At 40.8% G+C, this 25,507-nt stretch overlaps 1 protein-coding gene across 3 annotated transcripts in view; it reads right to left on the bottom strand.

Annotated features, from left to right (window-relative positions):
* The window catches only part of RGS6 (regulator of G protein signaling 6), a 218,941-nt gene that overhangs the window by 20,972 nt on the left and 172,462 nt on the right, over positions 1-25,507 (bottom strand). For all 3 annotated transcript variants that reach the window (XM_034062378.1, XM_031051949.1, XM_034062377.1), the window contains 7 exons: positions 14,354-14,404; positions 12,904-13,010; positions 10,788-10,839; positions 7,962-8,026; positions 4,928-5,004; positions 1,810-1,891; positions 1,235-1,309 (listed from right to left, as the gene is read on the bottom strand). In XM_034062378.1, the coding sequence (XP_033918269.1) occupies positions 1,235-1,309; positions 1,810-1,891; positions 4,928-5,004; positions 7,962-8,026; positions 10,788-10,839; positions 12,904-13,010; positions 14,354-14,404 (509 nt within the window). The remainder of the gene's footprint in view (positions 1-1,234; positions 1,310-1,809; positions 1,892-4,927; positions 5,005-7,961; positions 8,027-10,787; positions 10,840-12,903; positions 13,011-14,353; positions 14,405-25,507) is intronic.

Genomic DNA, 25,507 nt, shown 5'->3' with positions numbered 1-25,507 from the left:
AATTAAGACATTTTTCTTTATTATGCAATGATGAAAAGTGCAGTATGCAAAATAGTGAGGTAACAAACCAGCAATTTCCTACCTGATTATTGACCTGTGTTTATATCCACACAGGTCAATAATTACTCAGCCTGGAGCAAAATTTACAAAAACTGCAATTGGAAGGTCCACAGGCATGTTAAGAAAAGAGTTTATTTTAAATGTTATAATGCAGCTGATAATTTTTAGGAGCTCTATCAGCACTTGTAGGATGAACACTGGGAGTGGTCACCGTGGTGAACCAAGTAGAGAAGGAAAAGACTAGAACCCAATCCCATGCCATGTTCTTTCACTTGGTCCAGTTTCTTGTTGTAAAAATATACATGGAAGAAAGTGCTTAATCAGGTGCCTGTCAATGGTTCAAGTTCATGTGAACCCCTCTAAACAAAAAACCTGCAGATTGACTTGTTGGCTTTCACTTTCAGGACATAGGCCTGCACTGAAAATAAGATCAGCTAGTGCTTTTGCTTTTTATTTCAAATTCATGTGTAAAAGACATATGAATATCTCTGCTGCAATTTAACTACCAATGGAAGTTCAGGAGTTTGGTGTTCTCTCCAAAACAGGTAACAAGTGATAGAACAAGAGGAAATGGCCTCCAGTTGTGCCAGGGGAGTTTTAGATTGGATATTAGGAAAACTTTCTTCCCCAAAACCCCAAAATGGTTGTCAAGCATTGGAATAGGGTCCTGGGAAGCAGTCAAGTTGCCGTCCCTGGAGGTATTTAAAAAGATGTGTAGACATGGCACTTAGGGATATGGTTGAGGGGTGGATTTGGCAGTGTTCAGTTAATGGTCAGGCTTGGTAATCCTAAGGGTCTTTTCCAACCTAAATGATTCTGTGATTCTATATACAAAGAACAGCTAAAACTTGCTGGAAGCCCAAGATACCAGGTTGCTAATGATCCAGCCTTTGAAATGAGTAATGCTGGTAAACAGCTCTGAAAACTCTGTGCCCAAATAATTTCTTAATATGGGATCTTGGTACTTTTGCCAATTGATTTAATTCTATGGGAGTGCAGCGCCAGCAGACATTTGGGATACAGCTTCTTAATGCCCTTCTCAGTTCTACCTATCACCCAGTCTAAACTGCTCTGCTGGTAAAATGGGATTAGTAAATTCACCAGTTAGAATAAAATGGAACTGATTTGTGCAAGGCACTGTTTTTCTGTTCATATTCCAGAAACCCAATCTGACCTTTTTCACCTTCTGTGGATTTTTCATACGACGACACTTTCTAATGTCCATTTCCGTGGTGTTCACACAGCCTGGCTGAAAAGAGGTGGTAATTGTGTTACTACTCTGTTTACAATATCCATGCTACCTTATCTTTCTAAAATATACAATTAGATCTTGTTCAAAATTCTTTCCTGAAGTTTGTGTCCCATAAATTACCCTTTGTAAATAAAAGACTGCATACACCTAATATTGGCATCTCAATATCCAATCCATTTACTCATAACTTCGGCACAAAGCTAACAGAGGAGCTACTTCTACGAAGTCTGAGACAAACCTGGTAAGCTGCTTTTCTTTCATATGCACAATAACCTTCAAAGCTTCACATTTATTGTGTATTTCAAAACAAATAGTTACAGGCACACACAGTCCTAGAATGTCTAAAATAATCTTGTAGACACTCGGTGTGTTTCAAACTGTAAGAAAAACCCATGTGATGACTTTGAAGGCAATATCTTTGTGCATAGCACAGTTTACTAGTACTAAAACCTTTCTATCAAAACCTGGAAAGACTCATCATTCAAAAAAATCTTTACCACAGGCCTGTGCACATCCCAGAATGCTCTTTCCTGGCTGTCCAAAATCTTTCTTTCTGTTTTATCCTTTTTCCTGTCAATTCTGAAAAGAAAAACAGAAACAGATGAGTCTATGTAGAAGATACACTTTCTTCTCTGTTACAGTTCCTAGATGGGGCTTTTAACCCCATGACAAAAAAATACAGAAATCCACTTTTTTGTACAGCATTGTCACAATCCCACTTGCAAGGCCATATGCCATGAACAAAATATCACTGGTGTTTACTCCAGTATGTGTCAAGAGATTTTCCTATTAACATGGAAAATTTATTTTAACATGTGTTTTTTTATCTGCTGAGGAAAAAACCTTTCTTGATATTCTGCTCCCAGACCCTGACTTGATGGGCAGAAAGTTCAAAAGGGACCCTCTTTACATGAGGTGAAGCTCTTGGCTGGTGCTGCTCCACATCAGCAGGCCCCATTGCACCCTGGTGCCCCAGTAGCACCACTGTCACGACCAGACTGCAAAGCGGCAGCTCTCCCAGGCATTCGCAGCAGTAACATGGGCAGCACTCATGACCACCCCTCTCAGGGCTTTCAACTCTTAAACTGTCTCTGCTTGTATGCCCTGGTGTTGGGAGAGCAAAGGGTGACAGCCAGCACTCACCCAAGAGACACAAGACCGGGCTGGCACAACAGTAACTAAGTAATTTCGGCCCTGATGCTGCCAGTGAGCTGACTCACTCGAAGCACACACATCAAAGTCCACCGGAGGCTGTTCAAAGTAACTGTTACCCTATCTCTTGGCAGCACTGAGCAATTCATGTCTGGTGTCTCACTCCCGTGCCCAGCTCTACACGTGAGCACAGCAAAGTCACCATCAAATTGCAAGATCCACCTGCAGAGGCTGGATGAGGCACAGGGAAGGAGGAACAGCCTCCACCTTAAGAGCAGAACTGAAGACCTGACACTGGTCTCTGCTGGGTTCCCGCACTGCTGCCTGCCATCCATAAAATCAAAGCAGTGAGGGGAAAAAACCCACACCAGCTGAGACTTCTGACCATCATGTTCTCTCCCTTTTGGAGGGGCAGTGATCCTCAGTTAAGCCTCCATTAGAAATGTACCAAAGGATAGGAAACAGAGGACTGAAGCTGGAGTTTCTGAACACCCCTTCCCAGAAAAAGTCCAAGTCCTCCACAGTTTGGTATCACTCTCTGAATATTCTGCTGCAAGGCTGAGACAAGAAATCAGCTCTGCAACACCCCACATATAGAGCAGCCACCAGACATCAGTCACTGTACTGCGCTAATGAGCTAGTGCAGACACCCAGTCCAAAACTACTTTTTGTGAGCACGTACTTCACACCAGACCAAAGTGTGGAGTCCTCTGCCAACCTCAGAGGAGGTGGAGGAAGGTGGAGTCCTTTGGCAACCTCACACCACACAGCACATACAAACTGGAGGGACTCTTTGAAGTCTTCACGAGTTGTCTTCACGGGTGCTTTGTGCTCAAACCAGGTTCTCAGCTTATATCCTTAAACTAACTCAGTATTTCACATTTTAAACTAGGAAGATACAACATGTTAGATGGTCTATGGCTATATTTTTTGAGCAGTGTAGGTATAGCAATGGTAATCCTGTGTGCAAGCAGACATGCAAGGCAGAGTGGAAATTGATAAGGAGGAGGGACATTTTCAGGTGTTTTGGGTTGTTTTCCTTTTTAGTTAACTCAGGGCTGTGAATTACACTGTGTATTCCAGCCCTGCCTTCTTGGAAACCTGAACACTGAACCATCACAGGAACTGCCAATCAAGGAGCTGAAACTAGCCAGCTAAAAAAGTTGGCAGTGGCCAGTCCATGCTTATCTTTCAAAGAAAACAGAATGAAGATGAATAAGCAACGGTGATCACAAAGAATATGATATTTACATTTCTTTCTTAGGTACTAATCGTATGCTGCAAGTAGAGTACAGAATCTTGTTTGACTTAATTTTGTTTTTTTAACTCGACAATAAACTTTCAAGTAACTGAAAGTACAATTGCTACTGTAACGTCTAATCTTCTTTCCCAAACAGAACACTGGTATTGTGGTCAGAAAAAAAATCCCTTAATTACCTTGTAATTTAAAGGATAATTAACAATATACTTAAATAGTGCATAACTACAATGTTATTAAGCAAAGAATTAATCAAAATCCAAAGGGTTAATCAAAGATAGAGACATGCCTCAGCCACACCCTCAAGAAATTATGTTCCTTAACTTTTTAGCATCTAATGCTGAAAGTACAAATTCTTTCTTGTGGTACAGTGTCAGTACTGGTGTTCTCATGTGCCATCTTTACCAGCTTTTCTATTTTATAGGTGACAACTACATGTACAAAATGGACATGTACAGTTTTAGGCACTAGCTTGTAGACACTAGACTTCAAAGTCTGGACCATACCCATTTTGCAGCAATAATGAAAACAAGCTCAAAACATTAAGAAGCTTCAAACTGTTTTCACAAGGGAAGATGGGGGGGGAAAGGGGGGAGCAGATTTAAATTATGAGCAAAGGATAGGAAAAATCCCAGTACTGAATCTGAGAAAGTTTCATGTAAGTGGTACCCAATTCTCCACTCTAATTTAGAACACAAGTCAGACTGCAGAGAAGGGAGATAGAATCAAGTCAACTGGAGACTGGTATAAATGAGAAAACCAAATCCAGTCTGCTGTAAATACCACCCTTACAATCACTTTAAAGTGGCAATAGTTTTTGACTTAAACACTTTACTAGCATACAGTAACACAGACAGAAGACAAAGTGCTGTTATTTCCATTTGTAAAGAATGGAACACAAAAATACTTCACAAAAGTAGAAGCTGAATGGGCAAGTGAATAGCCCAAGCTCCCATGGTGAACACAGGCTCAGGAGCTCCTGACCAACTTTTCCATGTACAGATGATTAAACCCATTTTTCAGATTCTGACGCAAACTTTCAGAATTTGCTCTCTATCGTTTCTAGGCTGCCAGCAATTAAAACTCACCAACACCTTCAGAGCTATCACAGTAAAGATTCTGACAAAGAAATTCCATCTGAATGGAATCCCCTTCCCTTCGCAGCTCTAAATACTGGTGCAGTTCAGTACTTCGGGATTACTCACTTCACTTGGGCCTCAGCTTGCATGAAGATGAATTCCCACTTTCTTGCAAATGCTCTCTGAAGTCTTGCTAAGTTTTCCTGACGAAAGATGAAAATAGTAAGAACAACCAATCCTTGCAATTACAAGTGATTAAGATTACATTTAGCAGAGTGGGTGATTTTTTTTTTTTTTAAGCTGGAAAACTCAAGACACAGAAGTCAGTGTTAATTTTAGGTGAACTATCTTGCAGGCAAAGCAAGGCTGTAATGCATCCTTTTGGGCTGCAGTCCTATAGCTGCAGCCAAAAGAGCCCTGTCAGGGGTAAGTAATGGAGTGTGATGAAGACAGCTTGAGCTCTACTATGAAAATAATGATGGACTTGTTCCGAAAAGATAACACCGAGAAGCTTTGTGAAGCTGACGACTTTCATTTCTGATAGCAGATGGCTGCCACCTGCACATTTCCCTCTCATCCCTACTTTCCCTTCCTCCCCCAGCTGCTCTCTTCTCTTCAGGCTTTTGCTGAGGTGCAAAGCCTGAGCATCCCTTGATTTGCTCAGCCTTGGCCACTGCTGAGAGCATTACGCAGCTGCACAGCACTGAAGGCTGGGGACTGCCAGGATGATTCACAAAAGGAAACAGCTTGTTTGTCTGAACAATGAGTATAGCTGACTGCAAAGACTGGGTCCAAACGCAGCCTTGCTCTAATCTGAACTAAGAGCTTTGGTCCAGACCCATTACAGAGAGTGTCATGATCTGAGCATTTTGGAGGTGAATGTGACTTCATCACAGCCCAAGGTCAAGCTCAAGACATGGCCAGAATTTCAGGCTCAAATGGCACCCCAAAGTCACATATTCATACCCACCCTGATAAGGAGGCCTACAGGACCATTAACCTGACCTCCTTTTCCATTACAGCTGGTTCAGCTGTAGCAAATTTTCATTTTGAAAATGAACACTATTAGTTCTACTGCTGTTCTTTTTATACCTTTTCCCTTCATTTCAATGAAGTACTTAAGTGCATGCACTTCAATGCTAGAAGAGATCTTCCTAATATTTACTTTAAACTCTTGTATAACATAAAGCATAAAGCTTGGTCCTGTTACCACGAAGTCCATGTAAGAGTTCAAGTCTGTATACACAGAAGAAAAGAGTTAAGCAAATGATTTACAGCTGTGCTGAACTGTGGTGATTTCCTTAACTGTGGCTACAAGGAAGAACTACTTGTAATTATCTGCAAAAATGATTTTTGTGTTTTTTTTTTTATTTTGCTTTAAATTATGTTCACATGTGCCTTCTGGTGTAAATATGCTGAAACCAATGAAACATCACCAATTGATGCAATATTTGAATCATGCTCATGTTTGGCCAATTATCAACAAAGCTGAATGCAATTATGTAAGCTTAATCATGTCATTGACACCTCTGCTCTAACACTATAAACTGGGGGTAGGGAGTTGTCTAGGAATGCTACAAGCAGAACCTAAACATGAGATGTCCTCTGAAATGCTTTGTAGAAATTCTTTTTGGAAACTCCAGGTCAGTGCTGATGGCTTCAGAGAATCATTCTCATGCTACATCTCCAAAAATGTGTTCTACATGGACAGAGCTCCTTTCTGCTCCTGTAAGCCTTTTTCTCTCACTTGTACTTAGCTTACATCTCTGTTGCTGGATCCACTTCAAGCTCCCATAATGACTAAGTAGAGTCAGAGCCATCCTTATCTGATTGTCTCTAATTAAGAGAACAAAGTTTGAATGCAGAAGTAATCTCTAATTGTGCAATGCAATATTCACAAGAAAAATGAGAGACTGCCAAGGTCTAATTATTTGTCATTACTGAAGCATTGCTATGCTCTGTAGACAACAATGTGCAAAAGTACTCAGCCAAAGCCTCACTGCATGTGTGTGGGAGTGCGCACACTGCTGAACAGCCTTTTGTTGCTTTATGATAGACCTTTAGAGTACTTACAGTTAATTGGTTGGCTGTGAGAAATTTTAATGGTTTTAATAATGAAATCAGCAATATGCAGAAGAGAAAACTCAGCAAAAGGATGTGTAAGTGCATGCAGATTATTATAGTCTTTCCTTTATGCCTGTACTTCAAGGTTAGAACTCTTGGGAACTCTGGATGCATTTTCAGGGTGAACTAGATAGGCAGCATTTTTTGCATGCAGTTCACTGAAAGACCAAATGGCATGTATACACATCCATGTACACGAAAGTCCCAAAACTCAGAAGGTAAGGAAGAAGGGAAAAGTCCATTCTTGGGGAAAAAAACCCTAAAATATATGCAATATAAATGTTTTCATTGAAATAAATGCAGACATAGAAGTCCAGTAGAACCAATTTTGTAAACAAACCCTCCAGTGAAAAATTTCACACTTGAAATTCAGGTGTTACATATTAAGCTAGTAAACAACAACAAAGTCAATAGGATAGAAAGAAAGGTTCAGCCGGTTAGAATGTTACACTGCTTGTATTCAAAGAAACTCACACCAACCCTGTCCTTCCTGCCTCTGTCTTCCCACTCCTCTCCACTCAAGCCCTGCACAATCTGAAGCCAAGGTTGGAGATACTTTTATGGATAGTCATTTCATAACAGAAAACTTGACCTGAGTAAGCTTGGGCAGTAGCTTTTCCTGTAAGGCATACTGAAAACCATCCAAGTCTGATATCTGAAAACTTTCATAACTAGAATCATATGGTCATCAGCAATTTAATTGCCTAACAATGCACCTGAAAGTACATAATTTCTGTGCATTAATATGTACCATATATTAATAAGGAACGGTTAACAGGAAACCAAGGTAAACTGTGTAATTTACCCCAGTATTGAAGGTCTGGCTACAGAGAAGATGCTTTAATTTGAGACATTGCATAGCCAGGGATATTCCATAATAATGTCCCTGATGTTGTGTCCAGATCAAACTTCACACAATTCTGACAAAAGAGACACAGTAGCTGCTGATCCCAAAGCAAAAACCAGCAGCATTCAATTAGTAAGCAAAGCTTTCCCTGCACCCCCCAGCTTTAAGCTCTAGCAGCAGTGTACCTACGGCTTCATAATCCGCCAGCTCCAGCCTAGCTTTGTTCTGCATGGTCCGTTTGCAAAGATAGATTGCTAAAGAGAGAAACAGAAAACAATTACAGACAGATTACTAGCATTAGATCTTAAAAAAAAAGGAAAAAGTGCACTATTCGTTCTCATCAGAAACAACATGAGTCAAGGAATGAGAGGGTTGAACACCCAGCTGACATTACCCACTAGTAATCTCAGAAGCCTTAAACATCTGGGACATCTAATTTAAAAGTGCTGAGAGTAGATGCCAGAACATAGGGAGGTATTTGAGAAAGGCACAATTGCTTCTGGGGCTGGTAAAAGATTTACCTTTAACAACCTGTTCCCCTCAGTACCTTGGGAATATCGCTGCCAAAGTGAAGGTGCTCTGCACTTTTCCCTTTTTGTTAATAAAAAACCCCAACAAAACCAAACAACCAAACCAACCACACACCCCCAAAAAACAGAACAAAAAACCAAACCAAAAAATGCAAACAAAACCATCAAAAATTTTCAGAATATTGACATGAAAAAGGAAACATGGGCCACATTTAAAGGTATGAGCATTTTTTCATATGCTTCATCCTACACATTCATATGCTTCATTCTACACATTTCAAATGGTTAAGAAAAGCCTTCTCACAATACACTATACACTGCAGGAATTGATGTGGTTTGGGATTCTGAGGGTCAAGATGAGCTCAGTGCACAACACCAAACCAGGCTGCCTTCTGGTAAAGCCTCAGCTGGATCTGCTCCTCATCCCATTTCCATTGCAGGCTGAAACACATGGTCCCCAGCACAGCCTGGGTATACAGTCAGGTCTGAACTACTTAGAGGTTCTCATTTGGGATGAATCTAGATGTGAATTTTACAGCTTCCTTCTGTTCTGCCCTCTCTCATGCTCCAGAGCCAGGTACTTATTATCCAACAACATACCAAACTGGATCTGAGTGGAAGGCAAAGCATCACCTACAGAAAACTACAATAAATCTCATTCAGAAAATTATGTCTTTTCTTCAAAAACCTTGGCAGGTTGGTTTGCTGGTAAATACAATTTTCTGACGTCCTGATAAATGTTTTTCATTGGAGAACTAATCTTCTATGGAAAATATATGAAAAAAAAAGCAAACAAAAAACCCAGACCAACCAGTTCTACTCACGTAGTTCTATTCCTATAATTCTAACATTCATATAATGAGCCAATATTATGCATAGTAACCAGAGGTGGTCAGTTCCTGTATATTTATACACCCCATGGGCAGGTTCCTCTGTAAGCCATTTGCAACACCAAATAAAGTTAAAGTCATCTCACAGTATTTCTTCATGCTAAGCAGTGACCTGCCATTAGCAAGTTAGTTCCTGTCCTCTGAGTGGATCTATGCAAATAAAAAAGAGTATGAAGTGCTGCTGGGATTTTAGTTTTATTTGGGTCTACTGCTAGTTTGGGATTAATTCCTGGGAAGACTCCATCTGTACAGACCTCTGATATGCAAAGATTGATTATAAGCATATGTTAGAGATTTCTGGGACAGATGAAAATCTGTCACTGCAGGGCTCAGGGCTAATGCAGCTGCAGTTTGTCCAGCTCACACAAGACTTTATTTTAAGGTGCACAGGTCCACTCAATGCCCTTGCAGCACAATAATCTCTGACTGCAAAACCAGTTACTTACAGATACTGTAGAAAAAATGAAACCCAGAACTTCCCTCTTCAGATTGTTATTCTGATGTTTACAGATGGATATTTGGCACAGTTCAGACAGTTATATATGGTGTCTGTAAAATCTGGAAATTATTTTGCATATAATGAACAGCATCATGTTTTCTCCTAAGCAGTTCCCCTCCCTGGGATAAACACATAAGCCTTTGTGCTAGCTTTCCTGCAGATGAGGGACTGCAAATGAACTATTACATGACAGATACCATTGCAGGATACTTCTCCACTCCAGCAGATGATTCCCAGAATCCATAATGATTATTGCTCAGGAAAGAAAATAATCTGATTATTCAGGGAGGAGTTCTAAACTGATCTTAGATTACGAGATACTTCAAAAGAACGACTTCCAGGAGCTCCTCTTTTAGGAGCACACATATGGATTCACTTCCTCTCCCAACGACACACTGGGATGCAACAATGGATTTCATCATTTAACTGTGAAAGAAGGGCAGTTCTGGAAGAGACAGCAATATTGCATGCAGACAGCTGAAGATAACAACACTGACATATTTTCTTTATGTATTATAACTGTCTGTAGGCACTCACATGTTTAACACATCATGTTGCAGTTTATTAGCTCATAAACCATGTTCAATCTTCTCTTTTTTACCAGCTCTGGGAAAAATAAGTCTGGAGTCATATATCAGAGAACTTTAACTATGAGTTACCATCAGTTATTATACTGGTTTATTGATCAGCCAGATGAGTACCCAGATGAGGTAACTTTTTATTGATCAATATATTAGATTCAGCTACAGATCCGAGTATGTTCTCCCACAAAAGCAATATTGGGATTATTTAAGATTCCCAAGGAACAGTATTCTACTTGCCATAAAATTCTGCCAAAATGAACAGAGCTATGGATGAATGAAGGTAATGGTAGGTAAAACCTTGGCCCCATTGGACTCATCAGCTACAGTTCCATGGGCTTGAGACACCTTAGGACTTCACGTATTTGGGATGGACACTATCTGCCTCTGATGCTGCAATCTGACAAGTAACTCTGCTGATGAAGGGTTTAGATGGCCAACAGTAATTAAGGACAATTTTTTCCATCACAAGCTTTCCATACTAACTTTCTACAATGAAATAATTCTACTCTCACCATAATCTGTGTTTTCAGGTTCCCAGCAGTTTGAAGGCCAAAAATATGGTGCCTAAGAAAGAACATATGAATTTTTGTAATGAACGAGATGAAAAACAGTTCAGATGCAGAAAAACATTACAAGTACATAGAGAAGAATCATACAGGTGCAGAAAGAAGAATCACAATGTCTATGGCCCAGTCTCTGCCCTCAAAGGAACACTGCTACAGATCTCAGCAAAAGTGAGGTTGCATTTCCAGGATGATACCACCTTTAGCATTCCTCATTGCAGGTAAATAGAAATGCTTAATACAAGCATATGAAGTATGGCTGGCAGCCTAACAAAAAAATTAGTTTTTAAATACAATAGATGCCAGAAGTCAAAACTGTTCATTCTGAAAAGAGAAGTCCTGCTAAACTTACTGGTTTGGGTTTTTATCCAAGCCTCCATATTGCAGTTGCTACAATTAATTACAAGATATTACTACCTGTAGCTGTATTTCAGTTTTAACATGAATGAAAAATAATGTCCTTGTCCAAATTACAGAACACTGTTTTGCATTACTGATGTAATGCCACAAACAGGCATAGGACATTACACACAGATTATTCCTTGTACAAAGATACAGCAAGAAAACTGAGGGATCAGACGATCTGTGTTCAACATTCCTTTCTAATTTACAACTTATGAACTTCATGAGGTTATGAGCTACTGTTAAAGGAGGGACTGAAGTTCAGGTAGAAAGTGGCAAAGAGAGAGTAATGGAAAAGAAGGATGTTTCTATCAGGTTATTTTTCCAGAAAATGGCTGAGGAGAACTGTTGCAGGAAATGACAACAGGCAAAGAATAAGCAAAAGTTGTAGGAAAAAATAAGGGAAACAAAAGTCAATAAGCAATAAACACAACTTGGTGATGTGGTTTACACAGGCTTAAAATAAGGGAAAGTAAATTATATTGAAATCTGGGTACTGAGAGATGCACAGGACAACAACTTACAGTGTCATTCTTCAAACAGAGAAAAATACAACTGAAAGGGCAATCAGTATTACCCTTGCTTCTGTCAAGTCTTACATGACAGGGGAGCAGGACTTTCAGAAAAGCAAGGGAATTGTAATGAAAAATCTTAGTTTGAATGAGGCCAGGAAACCAGAAGGTGGGGTGAGATAAGAGGAGTTCTGTGATCTCCTGGGCTGCTTTGTTCACTGTACCATTGGTCTTATATGATAACACAATATCACATTAACAGTAGGACAGTGAGTATGAGCAGCAGCAACATCAGGTGCAAGAACAGGCTTTTCAAATAAAAACTAAAAAAAGAGGAAAAAAAAAGTGAGGGAGGAACAGGAGGGTGAACAGAAGAGAGGTCATAGGAAAGATAAGGGAGCTGGCTGGGATCATGTAGCAGAACAACACAAATTCAGCCAGCAGGATTAGGCAGCAAGACTCCAGGTTTGAACTTACTGCTTCATTTAAAGTTACAAAATCTGTTCAAAAGCTGTTGCAGCACAAACACTCAGTTATCTCAGAAGTTGATAGCAACAGATTTTGGACAGGGCACGGAACTCCAAGGTAGGAGGCTTTAAAAATTTAACACATCTGGAGGCACAAGGACACTGAGGGATAGAAATGTTCCAGCTTAGGTGACTGCCAAGGTTACACATCCTTTGCAAAAGAGCCAAAGCCTGAAGCTTGCCCTCTCCCATAGCAAGCTGTAACCAGGACAGGACAAAAATTTGAATTCTGCTGTGTCAGAGCTTGAGTGCCCAACTCCAGCTTGCCCTCGGCCATTTTGCACAGGATGGTGGCTACTCAATTCTTGTCAAGGTTAGAATCTGAAAGGCATTTTCCTTCTGGTTTAACCCAAATCTGAGCACAACAGCCTTGATGTATCAAAAACAATCACAGGATATCTGTTCATTTATGTAAAAACTGTGGGTCAGAAAAGCAGTAATTTGGAATTTTAAAGCAGATCATTTTGAAGGGGCTTTATCACTTCTTAAGTTCTCTAACAAGATACCCTCAATCCCTGGCTTCAGAGACCTAATGGCTGCTTAGGGATAAAGAGCAGGTGATTTCAGCCCTATTATTACAGGGAGAGTAGAAGGGGCCACAAAGGAAACAGAGAGATCACCAACCTGAAAACGGTAGAACGTCCCATCATCTTTCAGGGTAAGAACATGGTCTGAGATTGGAAAGACATAACCCTGTGCAGCAATAAGACTTCCCAAGTGTATTGCTTCCCCTGTGAAAGAGCAAAACAGGGACGTTTCAGGAAGACATGCACTGCACACTCCTCTGCTTTCAGCAGCGGCTCTGGTGATGACTTGTGCAAAGACCTGATGCACACATGCCTCTCTGTATCCACACCACATCTTTACACCTTCCAACCAAACTATGCAAAGCAGAAGCAGCAGGAATTAGCCTTGCAATACTGATGAAATGCTGTTCAAATGTTTAACTTGCTAGTTTTGTGTTTACAAAATGTAAATCAGCTCTAGTCTGAAGTTCAATTCAAAGCCCGTTATCCACCGCAGGTGACAGCTGACAGGAAGACATGGACCCCACTTGCCTTTACCAAATCCAGCAAACAGCTGCAACACCAGGTCATTAGCAGCATGTTTATTCGTAAAGACAAGTCCTGAGAGTGTAGCATTGCCATTCATTACAGGAAATGTGCAGAGGCAAAAGGGAGTATATATCCTAGCACTGCCAGGGCAACCCTCACCAGCACAGAGGCACATCTGCACAGATTTTCAACCAAAGTCAGCTCTCAAAAGCTGCATCAACTTTCTCAGAGTTGCAAAATACACATCAGCTGCTCATGTACCCCCAGGCAGATAAAGCAGCTATTGTCTGCACCTGAAACTCAGGTCTGGGACTTGATGACTCATGAGAAGGGATGTGTGTATACGGATGCCTTGGGTGAGACAGCACTGCCTCTATCTCTGCTTTTACATGGTGACAGTAGGCAGCAGTAAACAAACTGGAAGGTGAAAAGAAAAAGAAACTTCTGGGCCTGCAGACCTTTTCTTCCTCTTTTCCCAGCAGCTGTTATGTGTGCCAAAATGATTTTTGTTTCTCTGAAGAGTGAGCTATTTGGACTGTCCCCAAGCCCTGATCATTGTTTGCGGCTGATTATCCATTTATCTATCTGCTGTGATAAATTAGCAGGCATTACCTGATTCTATGATGGTATCTGTGTCATCCTTGGCCAGTATGTCCTGTCAGTCACAGTTACCTTTCTCCACATGATGAAAACCTGCCACCTCATTTGCCTGCTTAAATACACACATCCACCAATTTCTTTTCTAAGACTGAGAACAGCTTTGAAAGCAATCAGTCTTTCTTAGGTAGCAATAATTTCACAACAGGCTAAGACTCATACAAGGTGGTTTTGGTGTGTTGCTATGTAAGACATGAGAGTTCACATGTTAATTTTTATCTCTTTCACTCCTCCTTCACCTCAATTCTTAAATCAACCTTGATCTACTGGTAGTTTAGACCGCAGCAAAATAACATCTACTGTCTAATGGCACACACAAAACAGATGGAGTATCTGTTCCTCCCCAGCTTTGGTCACCTTACCTGGATCCTCAATGCTGAGGTTCTTCATAAGCCACTGCACAATATCAGCACCTGAAAAAAAATAGTGAAGAAAGCATTAAGCCCTGAGACCACAGGGTTGAAGACCCCAAGAGAGGAATAACATTGAGATAGATGAGTAAAACTGATATAAAAAGGAAAGTAGATTAAAATTCATCTCCACTGAGGTTTCAGAATGTTTTTCGTTCTTGTGTCACACTGTAATTATACAGTTACTGACAGGCACTAAGTCCTAAGTAGTGTGATACCAGACCTGGTATACTTGAAGTCAGACATTACCCTACTGGTTCCATTTAACTTGTTCTCTCACAGTTGCTTTCTCTCACCTCAGCACACAGGGAGGTGCATTTACGCAAACACTAGCTAGCAAGGAGGCAAAGGAGCATTTACTGGGCCCTTGCAGCTGTCATGTGAGAGGCAATAATATAAAAGTACCAAAGTGAGTTATCAGTCAAAAAAGAAAGGAAAGCCTCACTTGTATTGAAGACATGCATTCAGGTTGCCTGTAACGAAGCCACTGCTGAGTGATCACCTGCCAGTGATCACATTAGCCGGATGGTGGCCAGGAGCAGAAAAGTAAGCCTCTAAAGCCCATCAGGTAGTTTATTAGGTCTTTAGGGTCCATCAAGTAGTACAAAGGTTGTTGCTAACTCATAAGCAGCATGAAGATCTCTAGATTTGAACCTCCGCATGTATACAACCTCTCTATTGCTTGCATGGAAACCATAGAAGTGGAAAACTTGTCACTCTTCAATAAAAGTTAAAGCCTTTTATTAACAAAATACAACATGACAGGACAGCAAAATTTAGTTAAACCCCATACTCAGAAAGTTGAGCTTAAAATGAAACATAAATGTGTGTACAAGTCAGCTAACTTGACCTGTCCAAAGTCAAAGGCAATCAGCAAAGGCACTTGAAGTTAATTTGGCAAATCCATGCCAAGTTACGGCAGTGTGCAGTACAACCTAACAATGCCATGTCTGGCTGCATGCATGACACCAATGCCTTCTCAGCATACAGTCAATTTGTTGGGAAACATTAGCATTCACATACAGTAGGTTAATAGCCCTGATAATACTAACTGCTATGATTTGTGATACATCACTTGAAGATAGCATACAAAAAGGAACCAATCAACCATATGGTTTGGGCTTACTGAACAAACCCCAGAGGATCTTATTTGCATAGAGCACTTCTGGGCTCAGACTTGATGGGTCCTTCAAGAAACGGCATTACTCACATGATGCCTGTTCCAGAAAAGTCTGAAGGACATTTTACTTTACACAGACCCATAGCATCCCCACACCCTCAGAAAACCTGAAATACTGCAAAAGCCAGGAATCACAATTATAATGTGCCACAGAGAGAGATAACAGCACTGCTAGTGTTACAGGTTCCTGCAGTATCTGCAGGTCTGACTGACTCTCTCATAGAGGTGAAATTCCCAGTAGAAATGTGTGTACTACTCCACACAGAAGTGGACAGCAGCTTCTGCTCCCCCTGGCAATGCAAGCTGACATCCACCTCCACAAGAATCACTGGTAAATCCTCTTCAGTCAGGCTTCAGCAGCAAGTGGAAATATGGACCTGGCCTCTTTCATCCCCCACCCAAGGCAAGTGAAAGAACTAACTTGTTGCCTGCAGGTAATCAGCAGAGCTTCTGAAAATCAGGGAAGCATCTGCTTTGACTTAAATACTGAGCAGACAGATGTGACTGAAAGGCAACAGCTGGTCATTGTCTCAATCATAGAATAGTTAGGGTTGGAAAGGACCTTAAGATCATCTAGTTCCAAGCCCCCTGCCATGAGCAGGGACACCTCACACTACAGCATGCCATGCAAGTCTTCATCAATCTGCCTTGAAGGAATCAATGAACCAGACACTGAAGAGCCAATCTCACAAGCTTGTATTTTTAGCTTTATGGTCATTCTCCAAATCCACCTAGGAGCAATTCAAGTTGCCACAGTCCAATTTAGACAGTTATTCCAAAACCTTTTTCTTTTTTTTTTTTAACAGATGGAAATCTTCTTGTAACTTCCAGTGTATGTTTATTAATACACAATTTATATGCCTTTGATATCATCCTTGAATTACCATTTAAGGGAAACAATTATTCTTCTTCCTTGATAGCTTCTCCTGTGTGTTTCTACAGAAGGCTGACACATTGCCTCCCTACCTGCATTTCACTAAACCAACCAAAGTTTTAATGTCCTCTTATGGTGGCCTCTCCCTGTACTTGGCCATTTGGCAACTTTTCAAATTTAAGTTCCATTTCTTTGCACTGGGATGACCAGAACTGCAGGCAGTACCTTGCAGAACATCTAACCAATGCCTCTGGCAACAGTTCCAGCACTTTCCTGTCTCACCTGAAACCAGCTACCAGGTGCATCCTAAATCACATAAGTCTTTTTTGTGAACAGTAAATTTATTCAGAAAAAGATACCTCAAACTTTCAGAAACTACCTGTTACGTGAGAACACATCTAGTAAGCAGGGTTAAACAAAAAACATATGGGGAAGATGTTCAGAGCCAGTAACTGTTGTTTGACATCTTTATTTATAAAATATTCGATATTATAACATAAATACTTCATTTTCCTTTTCACTAAACAAAAATATCCCAAAGATAGAACTAAGTACTTCTATATTGCTGGAAACAAAACCAAACCTCACAAAACGGTTCAAGCTAAACCAGAATCTTTACTGGGTTTTCTGTTCATCCTCCAAATTACAAGTTTACTTTTTCTTCTGACTTCGGTCACAGATCACAGGCTTGCAATAATCTCAATCATCTTAAGAACCTGAATGTGCACAAGTTCATGGGACCTGATGAAATCCATTTGCGGGTCCTGAAGGAGCTGGCAAATAAAGTTGCTAAGCCACTGGCCATCATATTTGAAAAACTGATAGTCAGCTGATGTTCCTGATGACTGGAAAAAGGGAAATATAACCCCCATTTCCAAGAAGAGGAAAATGGATGACCCAGGGAATTACAGAGCAGTCAGTCTCACCTCTGTGCCTGGCAAAATCTTGGAGCAAGTTCTCTTGGAAGGCATGCTAAGGCACATGAAAAACAACAAGGTGCTTGGTGACAGCCAGCATGGCTTCACTGGGGGAAATCCTGCATGACCAATTTGGTGGCCTTCTATGATGGGGCTATGGAACTATGGACGGGGGCTATGGAACTATGGACGGGGGTAGAGCAGCTGATGTCATCTACCTGGACTTGTGCAAAGTATTCAACACTGTCCCACACAACATTCTTGTCTCTAAATTGGAGAGACATCAATTTGATAGGTGGACCACTTGATGAATAAAGAACTGGCCGGATGGCCACATGCGGAGTTGTGGTCAATGGCTCAATGTCCAGGTGGAGACCAGTAACAAGTGGTGTACCTCAGGGATCGGTGTTGGGACCGGTCTTGTTCAACATCTTTGTTGGTGACATTGACAGTGGGATTGAGTGCACCCTCAGCAAGTTTGCCAATGACACCGAGCTGTGTGGTTTGGTTGATAAGCTGGAGGGAAGGAATGCCATCAATAGAGACCTTGACACGCTTGTGAGGTGGGCTGATACCAACCTTATGAAGTTCAGCCAAGCCAAGTGCAAGGTCCCACATCTGGGTCAGAGCAATCCCAGGCACACCTACAGGCTGGGCAGAGAAATGATTTAGAGCAGCCCTGTGAAGAAGTACTTTGGGGGTGTTGGTTGATGAGAAAATGAACATGAGCTGGGCTGCATCAAAAAGAGCGTAACCAGCAGGTCGAAGGAGGTGATCCTGCCCCTCTACTCTGCTCTCGTGAGACCTCACTTGGAGTATTGTGTGCAGTTCTGGTGTCCTCAACATAAAAAGGACATGGTACTGTTAGAACAAGTCCAGAGGAGGGCCACGAGGATGATCAGGGAACTGGAGCACCTCCCATATGAAGACAGGCTGAGAAAGTTGGGTCTGTTCAGCCTGGAGAAGAGAAGGCTGCGTGGAGACCTCATAGCAGCCTTCCAGTATCTGAAGGGAGCCTACAAGGATGCTGGAGAAGGACTCTTCATTAGGGACTGTAGTGATAGGACAAGGGATAATGTGTTAAAACTTAAACAGGGGAAGTTCAGGTTAGATGTACGGAAGTTCTTTACTATGAGGGTAAAATACAGCCTTTGGAAAAGGCTGCCCAAAGAACTTAGTAAATGCTCCACCCCTGACAGTGTTAAAGGACAGGCTGGACAGAGCCTTGTGTGACATCGTCTAGAGTGAGGCACCCCTGCCCATGGCAGGGAGGTTGGAAGTAGACAATCTTAAGTTCCTTTCCAACCTGTACTGTTCTATGATCTCTTAGGCATCTTATTGCCAAGTGACATGACATCTGATATCTTAAAATCATCTAGAGAAGTGCACTGCTTTGCTCCGAGGAGGTGTAGTGCATTCTGCATGATCCCTTTCCAGATATACAAGAATACTTAATGCAGGATTAAGTCCCATCCCATTTTAACATTCAACAATCATGTCCCCAGCTCTAGGCCTCTTTTGAGGAATCTATTAAGTTTTCATCAAACTACAATGAAAAAATCATGTAATGTTGAAATGTGGTTCCCCAGTTTTCTTGCCCCTATTGCTAAGGTTTAAAAAGAGAGGCTTCAAAGAGTGCAAGTAAATTGTAAACACCATCTCAAACAGAACTCGTGTGATCAGTCACTCTGGAATATAAGCAGCACTTGAGATCAGGGATTTTAATTTGTCTGTTAAAACCATGAAATCATTTCTGAATGTTGCCAAGAGCCTGGAAGATGTTATAGTTGTTCTCCAGTTGTCCTGAGGCAGATTATTTTTCTGCTGAGTTTGCTGAACCATTATTTATCACCTGCCAAGACTGATTACTCAGCCTCAGGACAATGACAAGTCTTTCCTTCCTCTGTTAATTACTGTCATCCTCAGTAGCCATGTCACTAATTAATATTCAATCATAATGAAATCTCTTTACTGACATCGCCCATAAAACCACCAGTTTTAGGGTTACCCTCACACATTGGTTTTGCCTCTGTTTTCAGCTGCTTCTATCACTGCAACCTACTTTTGCCCACCTAGAAATACTACTTATGTCTTTCCTCAAATGAGAAAATTCAGGTTTATCCTTGTAAGACACAGTGAAGACTTGAGTGAATCCTTTACCGGATTCTTCTGTCAGACCAAGACACAGATTCCTTTATCCAGTTTTCCAGAAAACTTCATCTGTACCTCTCCTGTAGGTGAAGCCTGACAGATGCTCCTCACATAACTCATGTTCCCTGAAAGATCTTTTCTGGCTGATTTTCAGCATCCACACTTCACAAGCTCTTTCAGATGACACCCAAGGGAAACCTTTGACTCTGACATGTTTCCACTAAACATTAACAGGGCATTTGAGACCTTCTGAGAACAAATAGTTGGACTTGTTTTAGTAACAGGAAGTGTTGCTGGATCCAGGTAGAAGAATAGCTGCCATTTCCTTAATGCTCCTCTCTGAACATCTACATTTCCTCTGAGTCAGCATGATCAGTTCAAGGGTACTCTGTGAACATCTATTTCGTCCTCACCTATAACAAAACCCATCTTTTTTCTCTAGGTTCTTCTTTGAAGCTGAAATAGATCAAGTTGCTTAATACCAACAGAATAGCTGTATTTCTATGTGCAAAGAGATTCACAATGATCATTTATACAGCTAGCCAGTTTAGAGACAGGCTAGCAGTTTTACACCTCTTTCTATTTTCTCCATTTTCTGTTCGGCCTCAGTGATCCCATAATAGTAGCTAGTGTTCTCAGACAGCCACAGCCTGTCACCATGACAAATGAATGGCCAGCCATGAAAAGGTGAATTAAAAAAAGAGTTCACAGGGTGTGTGGACATTGGCAAGATACAGTTAATGAGGTGAGTCATCATCCCAGTGGTTGATACCTTTTCTAATCAACTCATGTTGTTCTACCTCTTCCAGAAAATCCAGGAATTACTTGGAAAATAAAGGGCCATCTATAACTAGATTCACCCATCTTCCACAGGTTGTGTGAAATGGCAAAGGCAGACAGAACAGCAATTTCTAGAGATCAGCTATCTGGAGTGGAGAATATGCCACTGTTCTGGGCAAAGGAGCCAGAACCACTGGGGTCTGCTAGTCATCCAATGGACTGGGCATGTCCCTGACAAGGCACATACATGTTCATATACACACACATATATGAATGCAAATAAAAAGTACAAGAGTGCTTCTGAAACTTCAGTGAATATGAATTTTTGCATTTATTTTTAGGCCTGGTAAGACAACTGCATTTTTGGCTGAGCATCCTGAGCTGGCAAGTACTGACGTCGGGAACTTCGTACACAGGACATGGGACGTCTCGGGTTTCTCATCTACTGTTGCCCTTATCTCATGATGCCCACTATGACAATGACCAAGTAGTAAAATCTGTCCTTTCTCATGGGAGTTGCTGAGTTGAGCCCTGATCATTGGGTGCCAACCAGCAGCTTTGGACCTCAGACTTCACAGCCTCACACTGCACTGACAAATACTAACACTGAAGAAAGTGATGTCTTCAAGAACACTTAAAAACCACCATCTGATCATGTTATAAAAGAATGTCATAAATACATATCTAATGGAAGAGACATAAGATTGCTTTGTTATTTCCTGACTCTTTCCAGAGTTAGTGTGTTATATTATCTAAACATATTTTAATGCTTAAAAATACTATATTTTTGCATGAAATCTTTTTTCATTATTATTATTTTACAAAAGTAATGAAAATGTGAAATGTTCAGCTCTTCCCTAGACCTTACCTACACACTCCATGACACGCTCTAGCTTCTCTCATCAGTCACTTCTAAACTCAAGGTCCAGAGTCTTTTCATGCAAGGGTGAAAATGTGTTCTCCTTCCTGTCACTTCAGTCTCAAAAAGAAATGAACCAATTTTAGCACCAAATTTTCCAAACAATTTGCTCCTGAACTCAGGCCAGTCTTTAAATATTTCTATCAGAAAAGCAAGACTGAGAGAAAAAAAAATATTTATCACAAGCAGTCAAAATAACATAAGAATATATGCACAGGTGTATGAGCAGCCACTCAAGCTGCTTTTTACTCTGCCAATCACAGCAACAACATATTAAATGGAAATAATGTGTTTTGGCCCCACCTAAGCATCATTGAATGCTTGGTAAATCTGGGACAAAAAAGTTAATTATTTGCACTTTTACCAGTGGGTTTGCAAAAACAAACAAATGAACAACACCCACAATAATGGGCAAAAAGATTTCATAACAAAATTTTTCATGGCCTCCAGCACTTCCTGCTACAATTTCTCTTACAGTCTCCCACTGACTCCCACAGTGATTTCAGCTAGGTTGGAAGTACAGACTCCTGCTTGCAGGAAGGATTTAATGCACCATGCCAATTTTTATGGTAGAGGGAAAAAAATAAAAAAGAGAAAGAAAGAATGAAGTTGGTGTCCCCCTGGTATCTGTTACAAATATTGGGGAAGCACCTTATCGAATCTGCCTACAAAAAGCACATAAATAAATACCAATGCCATCTAAAAAATATCTCAGCAGTTGACTCAGAAAATGTGGTAATTGCAGCTCTCCTCCATCAGCATGTGGTAATTGCACCACTCAGTGTCAGCAAGGAGCATCATCAAAGCTACAACAGCTTAAGGAGCATCATCAAAGCCACAACAGCTTAGAGCTTCTAGCAATTTTCCTTTAAGTTATATTCACTTTAAATCTTGTTTTTGAATTATTAACAATCATTAGCAGCAGGAGTGTTACCCCTTTTTGATCAAAGCAGCCAAAGTTTCTAAAGGGTCTTTTTGTTCACTGTAACTTTTGAGTGTTTGAATTTACAATTTTTTTTCTTGTAATAAAAAAATTGAAAATATAATACTTTGTGTGAAGTTAGAATGATACTTGATGGGAAGCTGGAAAACAGCACATGGAGCTAAGCTGTGTGTGGACATTGCAGGATGATAAAACAATGATAAGGACAGGATATTTGTAAATTTAACGGGTTCACAATCTCTGATAGTTTGCCTTTTCCTGACAAGAGTGTTATTTGTCTCAGTGTTTGGGCTGATAGGATATTCCAGCCATTTCTCCATCCCTCCTCTGTCTCTTTTACTAAGTGTTATCTATAGAAAGCTGTCCAGTATGCTTGCCCATTTATACAAAATGATGGCATTTCTCAGATGATTCCCATATAAGTACTAATAATTTGGTTTTGTGTGTTGCTTGTTACTTAGGAAGCACTCTGTACCTCCACTGCATAGATATCCATATCTGTGTAAAAAAATCATATAAGAATCATATTTATCAAAAGCCAATTAAAAATAATAATGCTGATGTTTGACTCATGCACATTCTAGCCCCTGACTCTAGGGCCCTAAAGCAAAATTAACAGCAAGTCTATTAATAAATTCCTTCACAAAAGGGAGTCATGACCCAGACTCATGTCTGCACTGCAAGGTGTTGACAGACACTTGTGGTGCGGGGAGAGTGACAGAAGATAACATTCCCAGGAGAGAGAAAATGCCACAGGCTTCTATAGTCGTGATGGAGTAGGAAGATGAGCAGCAGGGAGTGAGACCTCACAAGGAATTGTGTGCTCTCACAAGGAATTGAACAGGAATGTCTAGCAACTGAGTGTTAATGCACTTTGAAATAGCTTACAAAGTAATGGGCTGCAAATTCACAATTTAACCATCAGCACCGCAGTATAAATTTGATCTTTCTCCCCAATATATATATGCAACACACACACAAAAAAAATCACTCCTGCCTACATTTTAAATATAGATGGATATAAAAGATGAAAGATGGAGATTTGGGTTTGCAAAATCCAAATTCCCTGTGTACCCTGTTAGTAGCTCTTTCTTCTGAACTGCCTTTTGGAGGGACTTCTGCCTTCTCATCATATTGGCCAGACTACCACAGTGCACATACCCTCTATGATGCAGACTCATAGAGGGAGATTTTTACCAGGCAAGAATCAATAAATTATTAGACATGACAGTGCAGAGCAATGTGTGGGCTAATTTACCCAGGAAAAGATAAATTAGATCATAAAATATCATGGCCAGACTGTTTTTGTTACAATGCTGATCATCCAAAAATATCTCAGGTAACTTTACAAGGTGTGAAAGCAAGTAGCAGAAGAAAGATCCAAAGACAGGCTTCTGACTTGTAATACCATCCCATCAACACCAGTTAAAAACAGGCATTCAGCTCCAAGGAGCAGAAGGATGTCACTAGCTAAGAGCCCTGGATTTAAAATGATTACTCTACAGAGGTATTAGTAAGGCTGAGTTAGCAAACAGCTTAATGGATGCACAGCTAATCCCAATGAAAGAGGTCTGCCAGGACAGCTTAAACCAGGTCCTCAACTGGAAAAAAAAGTTACACCAGCAAAAGGTCTTTTTCCAGTTGACCTGCACTGATATAAAGTGTTTGGTGCTACACCAGCCCCAGACTTGTACTCTTTGAAAGAGCTGTGTCATGTCAGCCCTGCCCTCGCACCAATGCTCAGCACGTTACTGAGTAACCTTAGCACAGGAGAAACCACACTGACTTAATTGTGCTAAATGCTCCTCACCTGCTTTGGAAAAACTGAGCTGCTATCAGTGCGATCTACAGACAGGCCTGGCATCAATAAGCATGCTGATAGACCCAAGTACACACACACAAACATTCTCCAGAACTTAGAATATGCCATAAACCCAGTGTAATTGCCCCGCTGCTGCTTTGCTTGGCTAGAACTTGGCCTGCTCTAAATTAAAGACATTGTGTGACCTATGCCCAGACGTTGCTCTGTCCTCATATGCAACTCTGAACAAATGGCTGTTACTACAGCTATGGGAGGAAATTCCAAAATAAAACAAATCAACAATTCCATCCTTTGCATCATCAAAACCTGTACCTGCTCCGCTCGTAACAGGCACAGAAGATGAGCACGTTGCCTTGAGAGCCATTCTAAAGGTACACAAAATGAGGAAAGTTGTACCTTGTAGGCCTAGCCTCCCAGCAGCAGTAGTAACTGCTACAAGAAAGAGCTACAAGCATTTCCTTGTAGCATCAGAAATTACCTCCTTTTACAAATCACTAAGAACTGTGGGTGTCTCAAGATGTACCTTTACACCTACCATTGATCATAAATTTACAGTTGCTTTTCAGGCTGCTCTGCCTTTGTGTTATTCAGACTACTGAAGTTGCTCGTGCAGCTTAGCAGTTTGGTTCTCTGACACATAGTAGTGTTTAGATGCCGTTCCTCACACTGTCAAAATGATTTGGCAACTCAACAGCGAGGGAAACAACTCCAAGCACTGCTGGAAACTGGGCTTTTTAAGATTCACACATCAGATCCTGTTAGTGTTGAAACATTTGTACTGCCACACAATTCATGTGCACAGGGTTTAAATCAAAGTCAACCCTTCTGACATCTCAATCATATTTTGGTATTTTTAATAGCAAATGTTCTTCTCCAGGAAAGAGGAAGATCAATAAAACATAGAAGGGAACTGGTGTATTTCAGCATGTGATTATTGGGTCACTTCACACTGAATCCTCATTCACAGAGTGGCTTTCAAAGGCTGTCATGCCAAGGTCCTCCTTGCCCTCACCAGTGTCATAACAGTTTCCCTGCAAGGTGTAAATGTTACTAACTGGTGTAAGACAGTAAAGTGCTCTGAAAGCTGCAGCATTTTAATGATTTTGGCACAAGGCTTACTTACTAGGAGATCTGACCTTCTAGTCCTCACCTACAGCCAGCTCCTATGAATTTCCACAGTAATTTTGTTTGCAGCAGCACTCAATTTTTAAACCTTCTAAAGAACTCTGGCCACAGCAGATCTCTCTTTCACAGAATCAAACACATGTAAGCTGTGGCATTATTGCCTGTGTTCTTTATTATAGATAAAGATAATTAGCATAATCAAATTCTCTAAGAGATCAGCTTCATCCTGACATGCTGTTACTCTTTTCCCTCTTACTATTCAGGAAAGGTTGAGTACCACATGCACTGTTCATTTTTATGACAGTCACACCACGTGGAAAATTAAATAACCTGACATCTGTAGGTATTTTCCATCCAAGATTTTATTGTGCTTAAAATTAAATAATAGGCATTGC

Source organism: Melopsittacus undulatus, chromosome 4, assembly GCF_012275295.1.
Source record: "Melopsittacus undulatus isolate bMelUnd1 chromosome 4, bMelUnd1.mat.Z, whole genome shotgun sequence".
Classification (NCBI taxonomy): domain Eukaryota; kingdom Metazoa; phylum Chordata; class Aves; order Psittaciformes; family Psittaculidae; genus Melopsittacus; species Melopsittacus undulatus.
Note: the sequence above shows the minus strand (reverse complement) of the source record. Positions and strands in the feature narration are given on the sequence as shown.